Here is a 17,618-nt window from a genome sequence, read left to right on the forward strand (position 1 = left end):
AGCGGCTAGACTGCATTAACCCCTTGAGTACCCAGCTCATTTTGGCCTTGAGGACCAGACCCATTTTTTCAAATCTGACATGTATCACTTTATGTGGTAATAACTCCGGAATGCTTTTACCTATCCAATTGATTCTGAGATTGTTTTCTCGTGACATATTGTACTTTAGTTTAGTGCAAAAATTTGGTCGATAAATTCATTGCTTATTTTTGAAAAACACCAACATTTAGCGAAAATATGAAGAAATTATGATTTTTCCAATTTTAAATGTATCTGCTTGTAAAACAGATGGTAATACCACACAAAATAGTTACCAATTAACATCTCCCATATGTCTACTTTATGTTTGCATCGTTTTTTGAACATCCTTTTATTTTTCTATGACCTCACAAGGCTTAGAACTTTAGCAGCAATTTCTCATATTTTTAAGAAAATTTCAAAAAGCGATTTTTTCATGGACCAGTTCAGTTCTGAAGTGGTTTTGAGGGCCCTATATATTAGAAACCCCCATAAAACACCCCATTTTGAAAACTGCACCCCTCAAAGTATCCAAAACAGCATTCAGAAAGTGTTTCAACCCTTTAGGCGTTTTACAGGAATTGAAGGAAAGTAGAGCTGAAATTTTCAAATTTCATTTTTTTTTACAAAATTCATATGTAATACATTTTCTTCTGTACCACAGAAGGTTTTACCTGAGAAACGCAACACAATATTTATTGCCCAGATTCTGCAGTTTTTAGAAATATCCCACACGTGGCCCTAGTGCGCTAATGGACTGAAACACCGGCCTCAGAAGCAAAGGAGCACCTCTTGGATTTTGGGGCCTCCTTTTTTCAGAATATATCAGGTTTGAAGAGGTCTTGTGGTGCCAAAACAGTGGAAACCCCCAAAAGTGACCCCCATTTTTTAAACTACACCCCTCAGGGAATTTATCTAGGGGTATAGTTAGCATTTTGACCCCACAGGTATTTTGCTATATTTTCTAGAGTTAGTCTGTGAAAATGAAAATCTACTTTTTTTCTGGAAAAACGTAAAAATTTCTAATTTTTGCAAGAAATAAAGGAGAGAAAGCACCCCAACATTTGTAAAGCAATTTCTCGCGATTACGGAAATACCCCATATGTGGTAATAAACTGCTGTTTGGACCCATGGCAGGGCTCAGAATGGAAGGACCCCCATTTGGATTTTGGAGCTCTGATTTTACTGGAATGGTTTTCAGTGCCGTGTCACGTTTGCAACGCCCTGGGGGGACCTAAACAGTGGAATCCCCCCAAAAGTGACCCCATTTTGGAAACTATACCCCTCAAGGAATTTTTCTAGTGGTATAGTTATCATTTTGACCCCACAGGTTTTTTGCTGAATTTATTGGAATTAGTCTGTGAAGATGAAAAGAGACTTTTTTTTGGAAAAACAGAATTTTCTAATTTTTATAAGGAATAAAGGAGAAAAAGCACCTCAACATTTGTAAAGCAATTTCTCCTGATTACGGAAATACCCCATATGTGGTAATAAACTGCTGTTTGGACCCATGGCAGGGCTCAGAAGGGACGGAGCACCATTTGGATTTTGCAGCTCAGATTTTGCTGAATTGGTTTCTGGGGGCCATGTCGCATTTGCAGAGTCCCTGAAGTACCAGTATAGTAGAAATTCCCCAGATGTGATCCCAATTTGGAGACTATACCCCTGAAAGAATTAAATTAGAGGTGTAGTGAGCATTTTGAGCCCTCAGGTGTTTTATAGATTTTATTAGAATTGGTCCGTGAAAATGAAAACATTTTTTTTTTCCAATAACCTGTAGCTTTAGCTCAGAATTTTTCATTTCCACAAGGAATACAGGAGAAAAGACACCCCAAAATGTGTTACACAATTTCTCCTGATTACGGAAATACCCCATATGTGGTTGTAAACGGCTATTTGGACATACGGCAAGGGTCTAAACGGAAAAAGTGCAATTTCGTTTTTGGAGTGGAGATTTTACAAAATTTGTTTTTGACACCATGTTGCATTGCGCTGAGGTACGAGTACAGTGAAAACTCCCGAGAAGTGACCCCATTTAGGAAACTACACCCCTCAAGGAATTCATCTAGAAGTGTAGTGAGCATTTTGACCCCCAAAGGTTTTGCAGAAATTAGTGCACAGTGGATGTTGCAGATTGAAAATTGACATTTTCCACATATATGCTATTTCAGTGCCCAATGCGTTGGGCCCAGCTTGTACCACCGGAGACATACGCCCCATAAATTGCTAAGCGGTTCTCCAGAGTACGGTAATACCCCATATGTGGTCATAAACCGCTGTTTGGGCACACTGCCAGGCCCAGAAGGAGCGCCATTTGGCTTTTGGAGCGCAGATTTTGCTTGGTAGTAGTTTTGTTTAGTGTTTTACTGGTGTTTCAGTTTATAATGTGGGGGCATATGTAATCTGTGCGGAGTACATACATTTTTTGCGTTACACACTGTCGTTTTTATTGGTACCATGTTTGGCTACCAGCGACTTTTTGATCACTTTTTATTCCATTTTTTTGGAAACAACGTGACCAAAAAAGGAAATTCTGCCATTGTTTTTTATGGTATTTTTTTTACGGTGTTCACCGTGCGGGATAAATAATAAGATATTTTTTTAGGTCAGGCCGATACGAACGCGGCGATACCTATTATGTCTAGTTTTTGTCTTTTTTTTTCATTTTTTTTCTAATTATAAAGGGCTTGGTCAGGGAAACAGGGCGATTATTGTTTTTATTACGTAAAACTTGTATTTATTTATTTATTTATTTATCTAAAACTTTTTTTTTACTTTTTTTTCACTTTTTATTTTACACATACTAGGGGACTGGAAGATCTGATCTTCTGATCCCCTGCACAATACACTGCACTACTTCTGTATGTACTGATGTAGTGCAGTGTATTGTAACTGTCACTTTACAACTGACAGTTGAGCCTATTATGTCCTGCCTTGGGCAGGACCTAATAGGCTCCCGTACCTGGCAACCAGGAAGCCGTTGCTAGGCTTCCTGGTTGCCATTGCAACCATCAGAACCCCGCGATTTTTCGCGGGGGGGGGGGCAATGGGGTGCAGAGGGAGCCCCATCCCTCTGTATCAATCACTTAAATGCCGCTGTCGCTATTGACAGCGGCATTTAAGGGGTTAAACTACAGCGATCGGAGAGGACAGTGATCGCTGTAGTTGCAGTGGGATGTCGGCTGTATATTACAGCCGACATCCGATGAAGATGGAGCGAGCACAGGGGTTAATAAAAACAGTGTTGTTTTTTTTACACCGCTTTCTCTGATCTCCTCACGTATCTCACAGAAGTGAGGAGATCAGAGAATGTGACAGGAGCTTTCTCCTGCAGAAAACGTCACAGACGGCTGTGATTGGTCAGTCTTCAGAGACTGACCAATCACAGCAATCGCCGGCATTGGGGACTGCTAATTGGTCCCCAGGCCGGTAGCAGAGACGGTTAGCGGTCAATGACAGCTGCCGCCGCTGTTCTGTCACTATGTGATTTCACATAGTGACAGTTTATTCCTGCGCCGTAATAGTACGTCGAAGGTACGCTGGAATAAGCGGCCAGCGACGTACTATTACGTCGAAGGTACGCAAGGGGTTAAGCGACACTTAAACTGGAAAACTGTATTGTTAAAATAAGCTTGTGGAGTAAACTCGCAAATTTACCGGTAAGTTTAAACCTAGCGCTATTATTATAGAATGTAGTATTGTTATAGTAATGTAGTATTATAAGAATGTAGTATTGTTATAGTAATGTAGTATTATAGTAATGCATTGTTATAGTTGTGTAGTATTATTATAGTAATGTAGTATTGTTATAGTAATGTAGTATTATTATAGTAATGTAGTATTGTTATAGTAATGTAGTATTATAGTAATGTAGTATTGTTATAGTAATGTTGTATTATAGTAATTAGTATTGTTATAGTAATGCAGTATTATAGTAATGTAGTATTGTTATAGTAATGTAGTATTATAGTAATGTAGTATTGCTTAATGTAGCATTGTTATAGTAGTTCAAATAACTAATTGATTAACAATAATATTGTATCAAACTTGAAAGTAATGCGGCCCGTCAACTTCAAATTTTTTCTATGTGCGGCCAATTTACCCGGCCGAGTATGAGAACCCTGTTCTAATCAATATTGACAAAATAGCATTTTATAAATTTGATTATTACATATTAACATAGTTTATAAGGCCAAATAAAGAGATACATCCATCCAGTTCAGCCCATTATTTTGCAATGTTACACTCTGCTATGTTAAACAATTGTAAAATGGGTTTTGCAATAATATTGCCATATCACAAAAAATATATGCTACCCGAAAGCCACACATGAAAAAATAGGCACCTACTCACCTTTAAAATCTCCCACCGTTCCTGCGCTGACACGTGACTGTAGCAGCCAAGCACTGAAAGCAGCAGTCACATGCCATAAACACTGAAATCACAGCTGCAACAGTCATATGACGGTACGGCACATCATCACTGAAGAAATGTAAACAGGGAGTGGGACTACTAGAGCTGGAACAGGGAATTTAAAAAGGTGAGTAAACAAGTAAGCTTTTTTGTTGTTGTTTTTTTGTACAATAAAAACTGGCAGTATTTTTGTTGTGAAAGCTGAAAAATCCCTTAACCCCTTAGTGTCTAAGCCTGTTTTGGCCTTGTGGACACAGCCGATTTTTGCACATCTGACATGTGTCACTTTATGTGGTAATAACTCCGGAATGCTTTTACCTATCCAAGCGATTCTGAGATTGTTTTCTCGTGACATGTTGTACTTTATGATACTGAAAAAATTTTGTCGTTAAATTCAATATTTATTTGTCAAAAACACCAAAATTTAGAGAAAATTTGCAAAAATCTGCATTTTTCTAAATTGTAATGTATCTGCTTGTAAAGCAGATAGTAATACCACACAAAATATTTACTAGTTAACATTTACTATATGTCTACTTTATGTTTGCATCGTTTTTTGAACGTTCTTTTATTTTTCTAGGACGTTACAAGGCTTAGAACTTTAGCTGCAATTCCTCGCATTTTCAAGAACATTTCAAAAAGCTATTTTTTCAGGGACCAGATCAGTTCTGAAGTGGCTTTGAGGGCCCTATATATTAGAAAGTCCCCAGAAGTCACCTCAGTTTTTTTGCTAAATTTCTATGAATTAGTATATGAAGATGAAAATCTACTTTTTTACAAGGAATAAAGTAGAAAAAACACCCCAACATATGTAAAGCAATTTCTTCCGATTATAGCCATACCCCATATGTGGTAATAAACTGCTGTTTGGACCCACAGAAGGCCTCAGAAGAGAAGGAGCACCATTTGGATTTTGGATTTCTGATTTTGCTGGAATAGTTTTCAGTGCCGTGTCGCGTTTGCAATGCACTGGAGGGATGAAAACTGTGGAAACCACCCAATAGTGACCCCATTTTGGAAACTACACCCCTCAAGGAATTTTTCTAGGGGTAAAGTTAGCATTTTGACCCCACAGATGTTTTGCTGAATTCATTGGAATTAGTCTGTAAAGGTAAAAATCTACTTTATTTCTGTAAGAACTTAGACATTTTTAATTTTTACAAGGAATAAAGGAGAAAAAGCACCCCAACATTTGTAAAACAAGTTCTCCCGATTACGTAAATACCCCACATGTGGTAATAAACTACTGTTTGGACCCATACCGGGGCTTAGAAGGGAAGGAGCGCTATTTGGCTTTTGGAGCACAAATTTAGCTGGAATAGTTTTTGGGTGTCATGTCGAATTTGCAAAGCCACTGAGAGACCGAAACAGTGGAAGCCCCCCAAAAGTAACCCCATTTGGGAAACTACACCACTTAAGGAATCTATCTAGGGGTATAGTGAGCATTTAGGCCCTACACGTCTTTTGTAGAATTTATTAGAATTAGGCTGTGAAAATTAATATCAACATTATTTCCACTAAAATGTTGAATTTTTTCAATTTCACAAAGGATGAAGGAGAAAATGCCGCCCAACATTTGTAAAGCAATTTCTTCCAAGTACGGCAATACCCCACATGTGGTCATAAATGTTTTTTCATTAGAAAGTAATTAACCCTTTCCGAACTGATCCATGTTTTGTTTTTTGTTTTTTTCGTTTTTTCTCTCCGCTTTCCAAGAGCCACAACTTTTTTATTTTTCCGTCAATAGAGTGGTGTGAGCAATAAATACAATGGAGCGGACCTCAATAATTTTTTCACCACCGGAGCTGCGTGAGGGCTTATTTGTTGCGGGACAATCTGTCATTTTCATTGGTACCATTTTGGGGTACATGCGATTTTGTTGATCACTTTTTATGCCATTTTTCGGCAAGCCAGGTGACCAAAAACCATCAATTCTGACAATGATTTTTATTTATTTTTGACGGCGTTTACCCTGGGCTATAAATGACCATTATACTTTATTCTGCAGGTTGGTACGATTACGGCGATACCATATGTATATAGGTTTTTTTATGTTTTGCAGCGTTTGCGCAATAAAATAACTTATTTAGAAAATAATTTTTTTGTGTCACTATATTCTGAGAGCCATAACTTTTTTATTTTTCAGTCAAAAAAGCTGTGTAAGGGCTTGTTTCTTGCGGGACGGGTTGTAGTTTGTATTGGTACTATTTTGGCGTACATGCGACTTTTTGATCACTTTTTATTGCATATTTTGGGAGGGGTGGTGACCAAAAAATAGTGATTCTGGCATTGTTTTTCATTTATTTTTTTTGCGGTGTTCACCGTGTGGGAAAAATAATATTATAGTTTTATAGTTGGGGTCGTTACGAACGCAGTGATACCAAATATGTGTACTTTTTTTTAAATGTTCATTTTTTTCCTATAATAAAAGACTTATTATAGGAAAAAAAAGCAGTTCTTGTTTATATCACTTATAACTTTGATTTTTACACTTTTTTTAAAACATTTTTATTCTTTTTTTTACTTTTTTCACTTGTCCCACTAGGGGACACTTAGACTTGCAGCTCTGATTGCTGCTGGAATACATTACACTACACACGTAGTGTAATGCATTCCAACTGTCAGTGTGACGTCACAGTCACACTGACAGGAAGCCTACGACGACCACCCTCCGGCTGGCCCTCATAGGCTTCTGTACATGACAGCCCGGAAGCCATTGTCCGGCGTCCGGTTGCCATGGGTACCATCGCCAGCCCCCATGATTTTGAACGCCGCAATTAAGGGGTTAACTGCCGAAATCAGTGGCGATGGGCCGCTGATCGGCAACGGGGAATGCAGGGCAGACACCCAGCAGTATTAACCGCCGATGCGGTGTAGCGCCGCGCGGCGGTTAACTGTCAAAGCACAGACGTAACTGCACGTCAAGGTGCGCGAACTTACTGCTCACCTCGACGTACAGTTACGTCAAGGTGCGTTAAGGGGTTAAGATACAAAAATTTCTGCCAATTTACCACTAGTTTCTGTAAAATATTAAAAGCCTTATTTGTGCTACAAAAAATATATTTGGTTGAAGTATTAAACCGTTTAACCCCTGGCAATAGCAACCGTGGCACCTAAGTAGTCATGAGGGTAGCCCATCGGTACCCTTATGATGCGATTGCGTGGTGCCGATGGATTGCAATAGCAGCCAGAGTCCCCCGGTCTGCTATGAATGTGACTTTTTGTGGCATTTATCAATTATCTCTTAGGGTATTTTCACACGGCTTAGCAAAATACATCTGAAATTACGGAGCTGTTTTCAGGCGAAAACAGCTCCTGATTTTCAGACGTTTTTGTAATTACTCGCGTTTTTTGCGGCGTATTTTACGGACGTTATTGGAGCTGTTTTTCAATGGAGTCAATGAAAAACGGCTCCAAAAACGTCCCAAGAAGTGACATGCACTTCTTTTTCGCGGGCGTCTTTTTACACGCCGTCTTTTGACAGTGACGCGTAAAATTACACCTCGTGGGAACAGAACATCGTAAAACCCATTGAAAGCAATGGGCAGATATTTGTAGGCATAATGGAGCCGTTTTTTCAGGCTTAATTCGAGGCATAAAACGCCCGAATTACGTCTGAAAACAGTGCGTGTAAACATACCCTTAGTCTATGCAGGGATTTGGAGGTCTCTGTCCGGAAAATGTGGCCCAAGGAAGTGGAACGGCAGTAGTGCACACTTTAGCAACAAACTGGATACCTGGATAGTCTGTATACATGAACAGTCTAGGCAATCCAAGCCAAAAAGGTCCAACTGCTGATAATTATTTTCATGGCATAAATTACACTTTAATGACAAACGAACAATGTAACTGAAAGGCAACAGTCAAGAGACGGATAGAAGGAAATTTCCAAATTACTGAATACCAAACACCGCACAGTAAAAGGAGTATCCTGACCATAGTGAATGTCTGATAGGTGGTCCCATCTCTGGGACACCAACACCCCCACCCCATGAAGAGCAGGGGGGGGGGTCTCATGATCCAGTTTCTAATGAAAAATAAGTGTCACAGGACCCCTGTTCTCCGGATTGGTGGGTTCCCCGTGGTGGGATCTAAGGATATATTCAGAAGATCAGCAGCACAACCAAGTAGGTTTCACCAGCACGAATCCCCAAACATGGCTGGTGCCCGCAGTAAGACGTATCCCAGGTCCAAGGGAGACAAATAGTCTGCAATTTGAAGAAAGGAACTGCAGCATTGCAAGTGTTTTGATGCTTGGTGAATAAAAATACATACACTTGTTTGCATCATTTTGACTGCTGCAGTTCCTTTCTTCAAAAGTCTAAGGCTATGCCATAAATTATTCCATTTTACCTTTAAGTCAATCATTAACATGCCCTTCAGCTTTTCTGCTGGAAAAACCACGATAAAGAGAATACGAGGCAAAATATATTTATACAGTAATACTGTTATGGTTACAGGTAAAATATAGTACCAAATCTGGTTTAAAACTAGGACAATGAGGTCACGTAGCAAAGCACCAAAATGCAAACATTTTCTTTGCTGGTGGTATTTTATTTTTACTTGTGGGACCGTTTTTAGCAATCTGGACAATTACCCTATAACCTAAATTATATTTCTGGTGTCTAGTGGGGAAAAGGCACCATATATTATGATCTTTGAGGTGTAGGAAAAGTGTGGACGTAATATTCTGTGTCATCTATCTGGTGACAGAAGCATGTGGTCTAAGATGATAATGAGTTAATATTAATGTCCCTGGAAGTCTATTGTGGCTTTGTGGTTAAAGAGGCTCTGTCACCACAATATAAGTGCCCTAAGTGTACCAATCAGTGACTCGCGACTCGCGAGATTACGCTGTAAACTGTCATTTCAAACGAGACTATGCTTGCTGTGCTATAGTGTCGGGATTGTGTTAGCGAAGTGTCAGGATTCTGAATACACATCCAGTCCTGGTTGGAGGTAATGTATATTCATTGTCAGGACACTGCAGTAACGTTATAGTGTGTTTATGTGGCTGCACATAGCGATATAGCTATACCGCTATGTGCTGTATAAATGAATGGGGAGAAGTGTATGACGCTGATTGGTCACTGATTGGTCAACGTCATACACACCTCTGTACAACGCCCAGTTGGCCAAAAAGTAAGACGCGCCCAGTTGTTTATTAAGAAACTCATTAGCATAAAGCTAAAATAGGTCATAATTTTCTAAATAAAAAACACTGCTGTAATCTACATTACAGCGCCGATCACATCATGTACAAGATAGGGCACTTACTATGTGGTGACAGAGCCTCTTTAAAGAAACACATTTCACGTTCAAAGAATGGCAGGTTGGTAAGGAGAGACACCCCCAGTATGCTGTCTTTGCCACCAAAGCTCCCTAAAGCAGAATAAAATGGGGATAACAGCCTTCTATGGTGAAGCCCGCAAAACCTTAGCTTCTTAAAGCGCATGTTTTATTATACTCACAAGATATCCGACATAAAAAGCATAACTTCAGTAAGACTACAAGAGTCCAAATACACGTGGCCCGACTTGAGGTTCACTCTTGTGGCTTATTCCGGGGTATTCTGCAAGTTATTAAGTGATATGCTTTATATGTCGGATATCTTGTGAGTTTAATAAATGTATTTGCTTTGAAAATCCGGTGTTTTACTGTGCTTCACCATAGGAGGCCATCGTCCCCATTTTTCTCTGTTAACTATTTATACTTCCATTGTATTGGACATGTATGTTTTGCTTTATAAAATGTAAAAGAACTCTCTAGGCAAAACTGTATGTAATGCTTAGTGCAGGGCCTGGCAGTGGTGTATGACACAGGGATTTTCTGTTTGGTGTTCTTGGAATCCCTCGGTTATTAATAAAATAAAAATTGTCCCAGTCTAATAGGAAATCAGTTTGCATAGCCATGTAGGAACACAATTTTAGCTTAAAGGGAAACTTTGGTAAAAAAATAAAATAAAACTACTACTGTGGTTTCCCACTGTAGTTATTATTTAGGAGGATTTATGTGTGCTCTTTGCTTGGTAGTGTGCCAAACATATGTTTTCCAATGCCGAACTATATAGATGGCACCATTGCATCCCCATGCCTCCTGGAGACCAGTGTTCTGAAGAAAGGGTGGTAGAGCATCCTGATACCATGCCACTAGCCCTTCTGGAACCAACACCCAAAAGCTTTCTCTCCTAGCGGCACAGCACTGAAGCATGGGTTGTAATTATTATTATTCCTAACCATTTGGTGGTTTGAAAGGGAGCTGGGAGAATGTATTTGATATCTATATGCAAAAACATTTTATTTTTTTAAATTATGCTGACATATGTAAAGTTTGGTGCTATAAGAGTCACAATATAAAATTTGGAGCTAAAGTGTCACAAATCTTACAGGCGACCAGCAATGAATGCAATAATCATATATATATGCCATTACGATAGAAATGAAATAAATGGATCTATCAGAACTTACCTCCAAACGCTGGCCTCATAGTAAAATCATGCTCATCAACTCTGATCAGCTGATCATTTTTATTTTTTCGAAGTTTGGTGAGATCATGATTCTTCTTATATACTTGGCTGCAAAACAAAAATGCCAAAATAATTTTTTGTTTTTACAAGTATGATTTTACTCATTGCGGAGATTTGTCATCTGCTATATTCATTTTTTTACTAGATCAACTTTTCTTATTAATGTCAATATAACTAATTCCTAAATCGTTACTAAACAGTCTGTTTAAAAAAATAATAATAAGTTTAGACTTTAATATATGAAAATCTCCTGCCCCAACTAAAGGCAATTATTTCTTATAGTCAGTGTCCCATTCTAAAGAAGGACCCCCTACATATCTCTTGTTTTGCACATTTTAGAGGTTCTATGTGCTTTCACCATGTTAGTTAATCTGTAGAGATTCCAAAATTTGGCTGCTACAAGGCATTAGGGAAGCTTGAAATTATTCCTAGATGTTCCTATTAATGAACTTTCAAACTCGAACAAATCCCTATTTCAGACGTCAGGCTAAGTAGAACATGATTGTCGGAGATGCGCCCAAGAGAATCCTAGGGGAAGAAAATGCAAATGTTCCTTTTTAAGGCTAATATATTGCCTAATTCATTTGTGTAGATCAGCTTTAACGAACCATCCAAAGGGACACTTTTTTGTAATACATAACCACAGGGCACACAGAGACCCCTAACAGATTGTATGAATGGTTTAAAAGATTTTGTTACTGATGTAACCCAGAGCACACCAAGCCAGATAATATTTAATGATTACCGTAAATAAAGGCAAGCTGTATACTATCTCCGCTATTAGCATTTCTATGATTGGATTATAATTGTGTATATGATTGTTTATTACTTACGTTTCTAGTGGAGACAATTTATTTTTGGTTATTTATGTTACTATTATTTTGTCTTGCTTAATATTGGTGTTCAGAATATATTATAGGTTTAAATTAAGCTGTATACTATGTATTGATATAGTTATTGAAATGTTATTTATTGCTACTTTATTTGTGGCGTTATGGAATCATTCTACCAATGTCTGCCCAAACAGAGTCTATCACGCGTGTTCTATGCTGCAATTACAAAATAATTATCGAATTGTGCTAGAGAATTATAAAAAAAATCATTAAAAAAAGCCTATACTTACAAACCACAAGCTGGCTTCAAGGCCTTTTATCAGTCACAAGACCCAGATTCACTTATACTTTATATTCTAAAACTATTATTTACATGTTTAGCCTACACTTCTACCCTCTTCCCTGCCCAGCACTATAAGGGAATATGTCCAAGTCATTTCATGCTGGGCAACAGGAATGCAGGGCGACATGGCATCATTATTAGTTTATAATTCCATAAGATGATATGAAGTTCTTAAAAACACAGCTTTGCAAATGAAACAACTTTCTGATTATAGATGTGACCACGCTAATTTATATGTAAAGCTGGCAACTTCACAATTGTCCAAGTCTATTATTTATGTGTTCAGGTGGTACTGAATTACTTTTTCACTTTTTCTCCTGTGATAATGCCACTGTTTTCTTCAAATAGAAAATATTACGTATATGGAATATTAAAACACCAATGACATTTTCCAATACACAAATACAAAGCAATTGTTTAGCTCAAAATACTAGAATATTTGAAATTCCTATTTTATTGTTCTAAAATAAGTAAAAAATGAGTCAATATTAATGGGTCAGATCACCATGCCTTTAGTGAAGTGCATATAAATACCATTTACAGTGTTCTGGCCAAGCAAAGAACACGTAAATCCAATCTATATTCTATTTGTATACGTTTTATTATGATATATGGTATAGACATAGAAGATACATTTGTGATCCATGTTTTGTATCAGGATAAGTTAACTCTCCAAATTACGATGTTAATCCATATCAGTATTAATGCTATATGCAAAGATTATGGACATCGAGGGACAGCTATGAAAAGCAATCTATTAGATGACGGAATATCCACTTCTAGGGATGCTTACCTGGTTTGCTTATGCACTTCCATCTGATTTGTCCATCTTCTCCTCCTATGCTTTCTGCTTTCTGTGAGGAGGATGAGGCAGAAGATCAGCAGAAGGAGTTTAAATGAATGAGGCATTTTCAGAATAGTGGATAGAAAATTATCTGCTGTGCAGTTTCTCCCAGCAGTGGCAGTGCCTACTGGTGCACACATTGAGTCAGCTGTTTATCCCAGGAAACATACTGGCAGGACAGATCAGCGTGCAAGGCTGTGCCTCTGATTCCTATAATGTTCCACTGAGATCACTGGCTTTCCTGACATGAATGATAGGCACTGGCCATTTCTGTAGGCTACAAGTTGGCTGGGCTTTACTACATATCCCCTGGGGTTCTAGGATAGAGACTTCACTAAACCCATTACATAATAGGCATGTGGTTTACAATGCAATAATGGGCACACTGGATGATTTATCAGAGCACTAATCTGGGTTACTTTTTCATGATAAACCACAGAATCTTTATGAACATTTTGAAATATGGTTTTAAGATTTGGATGTTGTCAGTTTAGCTAATAATGCAGCTAAAGTTTTTCTTAAACAAAAGAAATGTTACATATCTAGAGAAATATTTTTTTTTATATAAGAACAGGATAGTAAAATGGGAACTAGTAATTTAACAGTCAAACATTTTTTACACGCTTTTATACTGGCACCATATTCTAAAAGTACTTTTTATTTCTAAGGGCTTTGCCTTGAATGCTAATTTGTGCTACTAAAACTACTTTTTTAATTCCTCAAAGATAAATCTCTTTTCTGCCTACAAATTAATCTGTATTTAGGATGTGAAAACATGCAATAATAAACATTCATTAAATTGACGCTCTATTAAAAGAAAACGTTCTGTTTCTTCTCCGGTGGACAGGCATACGCTGTATGTCTTTTAGATCAGTGATCCCCAACCACCGGGCCGTGGACCAATACCTGTGATTGACTGCAGCGGCGGTCACATGGGATGAAGCGTCATCCCAGGAGGCCGGTCCTCTGACATCATCTAAGCCGGCCTCCGCTACAGCCTGTGATTGGCTGCAGGGCTCACATGGGATGAATCTTCATCCCAGGAGGCCGGCCTGGAGGAAGAAACACAGAATTCTGGATAAGTATAAGATTTATTTTTTTCTTCCGAGTTGCATTTTTTGCGGCGGAATCGCTGCAATTCCACCGCAATAAACGCAACTGCCATTAGTTGTAGGTTTAAATCAATGGGGAAAATACGAAACAAATAAGAAGCGTTTATGCAAATACAATTGACATGCTGCAGAATAAAACTCTGCACTGCATGTTAATTTCTGAGCGATTTTTCTGATCACTATTTACGAGTGTGGAAGAGATTTGTTCTCTCTCATCCACTTTGCTGCTACTGTATTATGCTGCGTATTTTCCACCACGAGTTCCGTTGCGGGAAATCCGCAGTATTTACGAAACGTGTGAACTGACCCTAAACCCTGAAACACCCCCCACCTTGCTGGTCCGTGGAAAAATTGTCTTGCATGAAACTGGCCCTTGGTTAAAAAAAGGTTGGGGACCGCTGTTTTAGATGACAGCATCCTTGAAGGAGGGATCCCTGCTGGTGAGCAGCCTAACCAGTAATCTGCGCATCCTTCTCCACTTGCTACAGAAGAAGCCAAACATGCGATGTGGCATCCTCAGCTTCTCTAACACACATAGAAGTCGCTGATGACTGTAGTAATACATGCCGGCCATTCGGCTCTGCCAGAGCCAAAGCCACACTTTGCTAGAAGCTCTTTACTCTAGCTAAGAGAAAACCCTTTTAGAGAGGACATGTTACGAGCAGCAGGATAGCTTACCATATGCAGTGCTGGTTATCTTTTCCTGCCAGCACCTGAGATTGCCACGGAGTGCTGGGGACCACCCACTTCACAGTCTACTCTTACAGGTCACCAAAACGAACGGGACATATTATAGGGGAACCAGGGGGCTAGAAGGAAAAGAGAACCAGCGCTGTAGCAGCTGGAAAGCTATCCAGTTAGTTTTACATGTTAGAGGACGTGACAAGTCTGTTTAAAGACCAGAAGAATATTAGAGTTTTCGCCTACCTGCATTCTTTCATCCATATTTTTTACATTTAAAGTCATTTGTACAGTTTGCTATCATTATGGGAATACCAAACGCGCGTGTGTGTGTATATATATATATATATATATATATATACATACACACACACACAACGAAATGATCGCAGAACTCAAGAAGTAATTTTAAAAAAAGTTGTGGTCTATTGAACCATGTCAAATGCTACGTTTCAGTCCTCTACACAGGACCTTTCTCAAGCTCAATTACTTCTTGAGTGCTGCGATCATTTCGTTGTTTGTGTATCTAAAGGACCATTCGGATTATGGTCAAGCTCGCATAGCACCGTTCACTTTATTTTCTGCAAAAAATACAATGGGCTCTAGACAACTGTTGTTGGTCAGTTATTTCAGGTTTCTGCAGAATGGTAATTCTCTCAGGGCAGGAGACGTTGACCCCTACCGCGTGTTGTTTCATAGTTGTTATTTTTTTTTTTTTTAAATGGTTTTATATTTTTTTGCTTCCCCATATCTATTATACTGACTGTATCCACACACTGACCTCCAGATAGTGATAGTTCCCCCTGTTCAATACCCTCCTACTGGCGCAACGTAACCCACTCTACACCCACCCTGGGAGAGTCCACTACTCAATACGCCTCTTCTTGTAGCAGAGGAGTTGAGGGCGAAGAGGGCTATTGAGTAGTGAAGTCACCCAGTGTGGTTGAAGAGCGGGCTGCCTTGCGCATCCTTCTTTAAAAACTAAATCGTTGGCAACATGGCTTGCCTTTTATATAGGAGTATGATTTGTTCACTTCTCATAATGGCAATTTTAGTTTTAAATATTTTATTTAAATACCTAAGGTTTGTCCCAACATGCATAATCCTTTGTTAGGCCCAGGCTTTCAGTATAGATTGCAGTGCTTAAAGGGGTTAATTGGTAAAGAACGAAGAAAACGGATGATGGAGGGGGCATAGCTGCAGTATGTCATATTGTTTTAAGGGTTTAAACAATCACTCTGTCAGAGTTTGAAAAATAGGTCATTATAAAGAGGGACAGATTTGCCTAGAAGCATGCGATGTATGTGCCTATAGGAAACTGTACTTGAAAGGTAGATCCTTGAGACAGATGTGTTGGCAGAAGTAATCTGTAATAGAATGCTCCTGCAGAGTCAAGTACACTATCCTTTTTTTCTAGCTACGTTCTTCAATAATAGAGATTGGCACAGGAAGAGTAATGACACCCGGTTGTAATTTATGGTTTGTCACTGTAGGAGAGCAGTGTGGGAGTGTAAAGTAGGTAAGTGTTTTAAAGTATGGGTACTTGGGATAGTACAATTATTGAGGCACAATATATATACTGTATATATATATATATATATATATATATATATATATATATATATATATACACAGTGAAGGAAAGAAGTATTTGATCCCTTGCTGATTTTGTACGTTTGCCCACTGTCAAGGACATGAACAGTCTAGAATTTTTAGGCTAGGTTAATTTTACCAGTGAGAGATAGATTATATAAAAAAAATTAAAGAAAATCACATAGTCAAAATTATATATATTTATTTGCATTGTGGACAGAGAAATAAGTATTTGATCCCCTACCAACCATTAAGAGTTCAGCCTCCTCCAGACCAGTTACACGCTCCAAATCAACTTGGTACCTGCATTAAAGACAGCAGTCTTAAATGGTAACCTGTATAAAAGACTCCTGTCCACAGACTCAATTAATCAGTCTGACTCTAACCTCTACAACATGGGCAAGACCAAAGAGCTTTCTAAGGATGTCAGGGACAAGATCATAGACCTGCACAAGGCTGGAATGGGCTACAAAACCATAAGTAAGACGCTGGGTGAGAAGGAGACAACTGTTGGTGCAATAGTAAGAAAATGGAAGACATACAAAATGACTGTCAATCGACATCGATCTGGGGCTCCATGCAAAATCTCACCTCGTGGGGTATCCTTGATCCTGAGGAAGGTGAGAGCTCAGCCGAAAACTACATGGGGGGAACTTGTAAATGATCTCAAAGCAGCTGGGACCACAGTCACCAAGAAAACCATTGGTAACACATTACGCCGTAATGGATTAAAATCCTGCAGTGCCCGCAAGGTCCCCCTGTTCAAGAAGGCACATGTACAGGCCCGTCTGAAGTTTGCAAATGAACATCTGAATGATTCTGAGAGTGATTGGGAGAAGGTGCTGTGGTCAGATGAGACAAAAATTGAGCTCTTTGGCATTAACTCAACTCGCCGTGTTTGGAGGAAGAGAAATGCTGCCTATGACCCAAAGAACACCGTCCCCACTGTCAAGCATGGAGGTAGAAACATTATGTTTTGGGGGTGTTTCTCTGCTAAGGGCACAGGACTACTTCACCGCATCAATGGGAGAATGGATGGAGCCATGTACTTTCAAATCCTGAGTGACAACCTCCTTCCCTCCACCAGGACATTAAAAATGGCTCGTGGCTGGGTCTTCCAGCACGACAATGACCCAAAACATACAGCCAAGGCAACAAAGGAGTGGCTCAAAAAGAAGCACATTAAGGTCATGGAGTGGCCTAGCCAGTCTCCAGACCTTAATCCCATCGAAAACTTATGGAGGGAGCTGAAGAT

The 17,618-nt window shown here is 39.0% G+C and overlaps 1 protein-coding gene across 1 annotated transcript in view; it reads right to left on the reverse strand.

The window, feature by feature from the left end:
• The window catches only part of LOC142761006 (gamma-aminobutyric acid receptor subunit rho-2), a 141,545-nt gene extending 128,447 nt beyond the window's left edge, over window positions 1-13,098 (reverse strand). Inside the window, exons 1-2 of the mRNA XM_075864182.1 lie at window positions 12,927-13,098; window positions 10,899-11,005 (exon numbers count right to left, since the gene is read on the reverse strand). Of these exons, the coding sequence (XP_075720297.1) occupies window positions 10,899-11,005; window positions 12,927-13,042 (223 nt within the window). The 5' untranslated portion in view covers window positions 13,043-13,098. The remainder of the gene's footprint in view (window positions 1-10,898; window positions 11,006-12,926) is intronic.
• Window positions 13,099-17,618: the final 4,520 nt, after the last annotated feature.

Source organism: Rhinoderma darwinii, chromosome 4 (assembly GCF_050947455.1).
Source record: "Rhinoderma darwinii isolate aRhiDar2 chromosome 4, aRhiDar2.hap1, whole genome shotgun sequence".
In the NCBI taxonomy this organism is placed as follows: domain Eukaryota; kingdom Metazoa; phylum Chordata; class Amphibia; order Anura; family Rhinodermatidae; genus Rhinoderma; species Rhinoderma darwinii.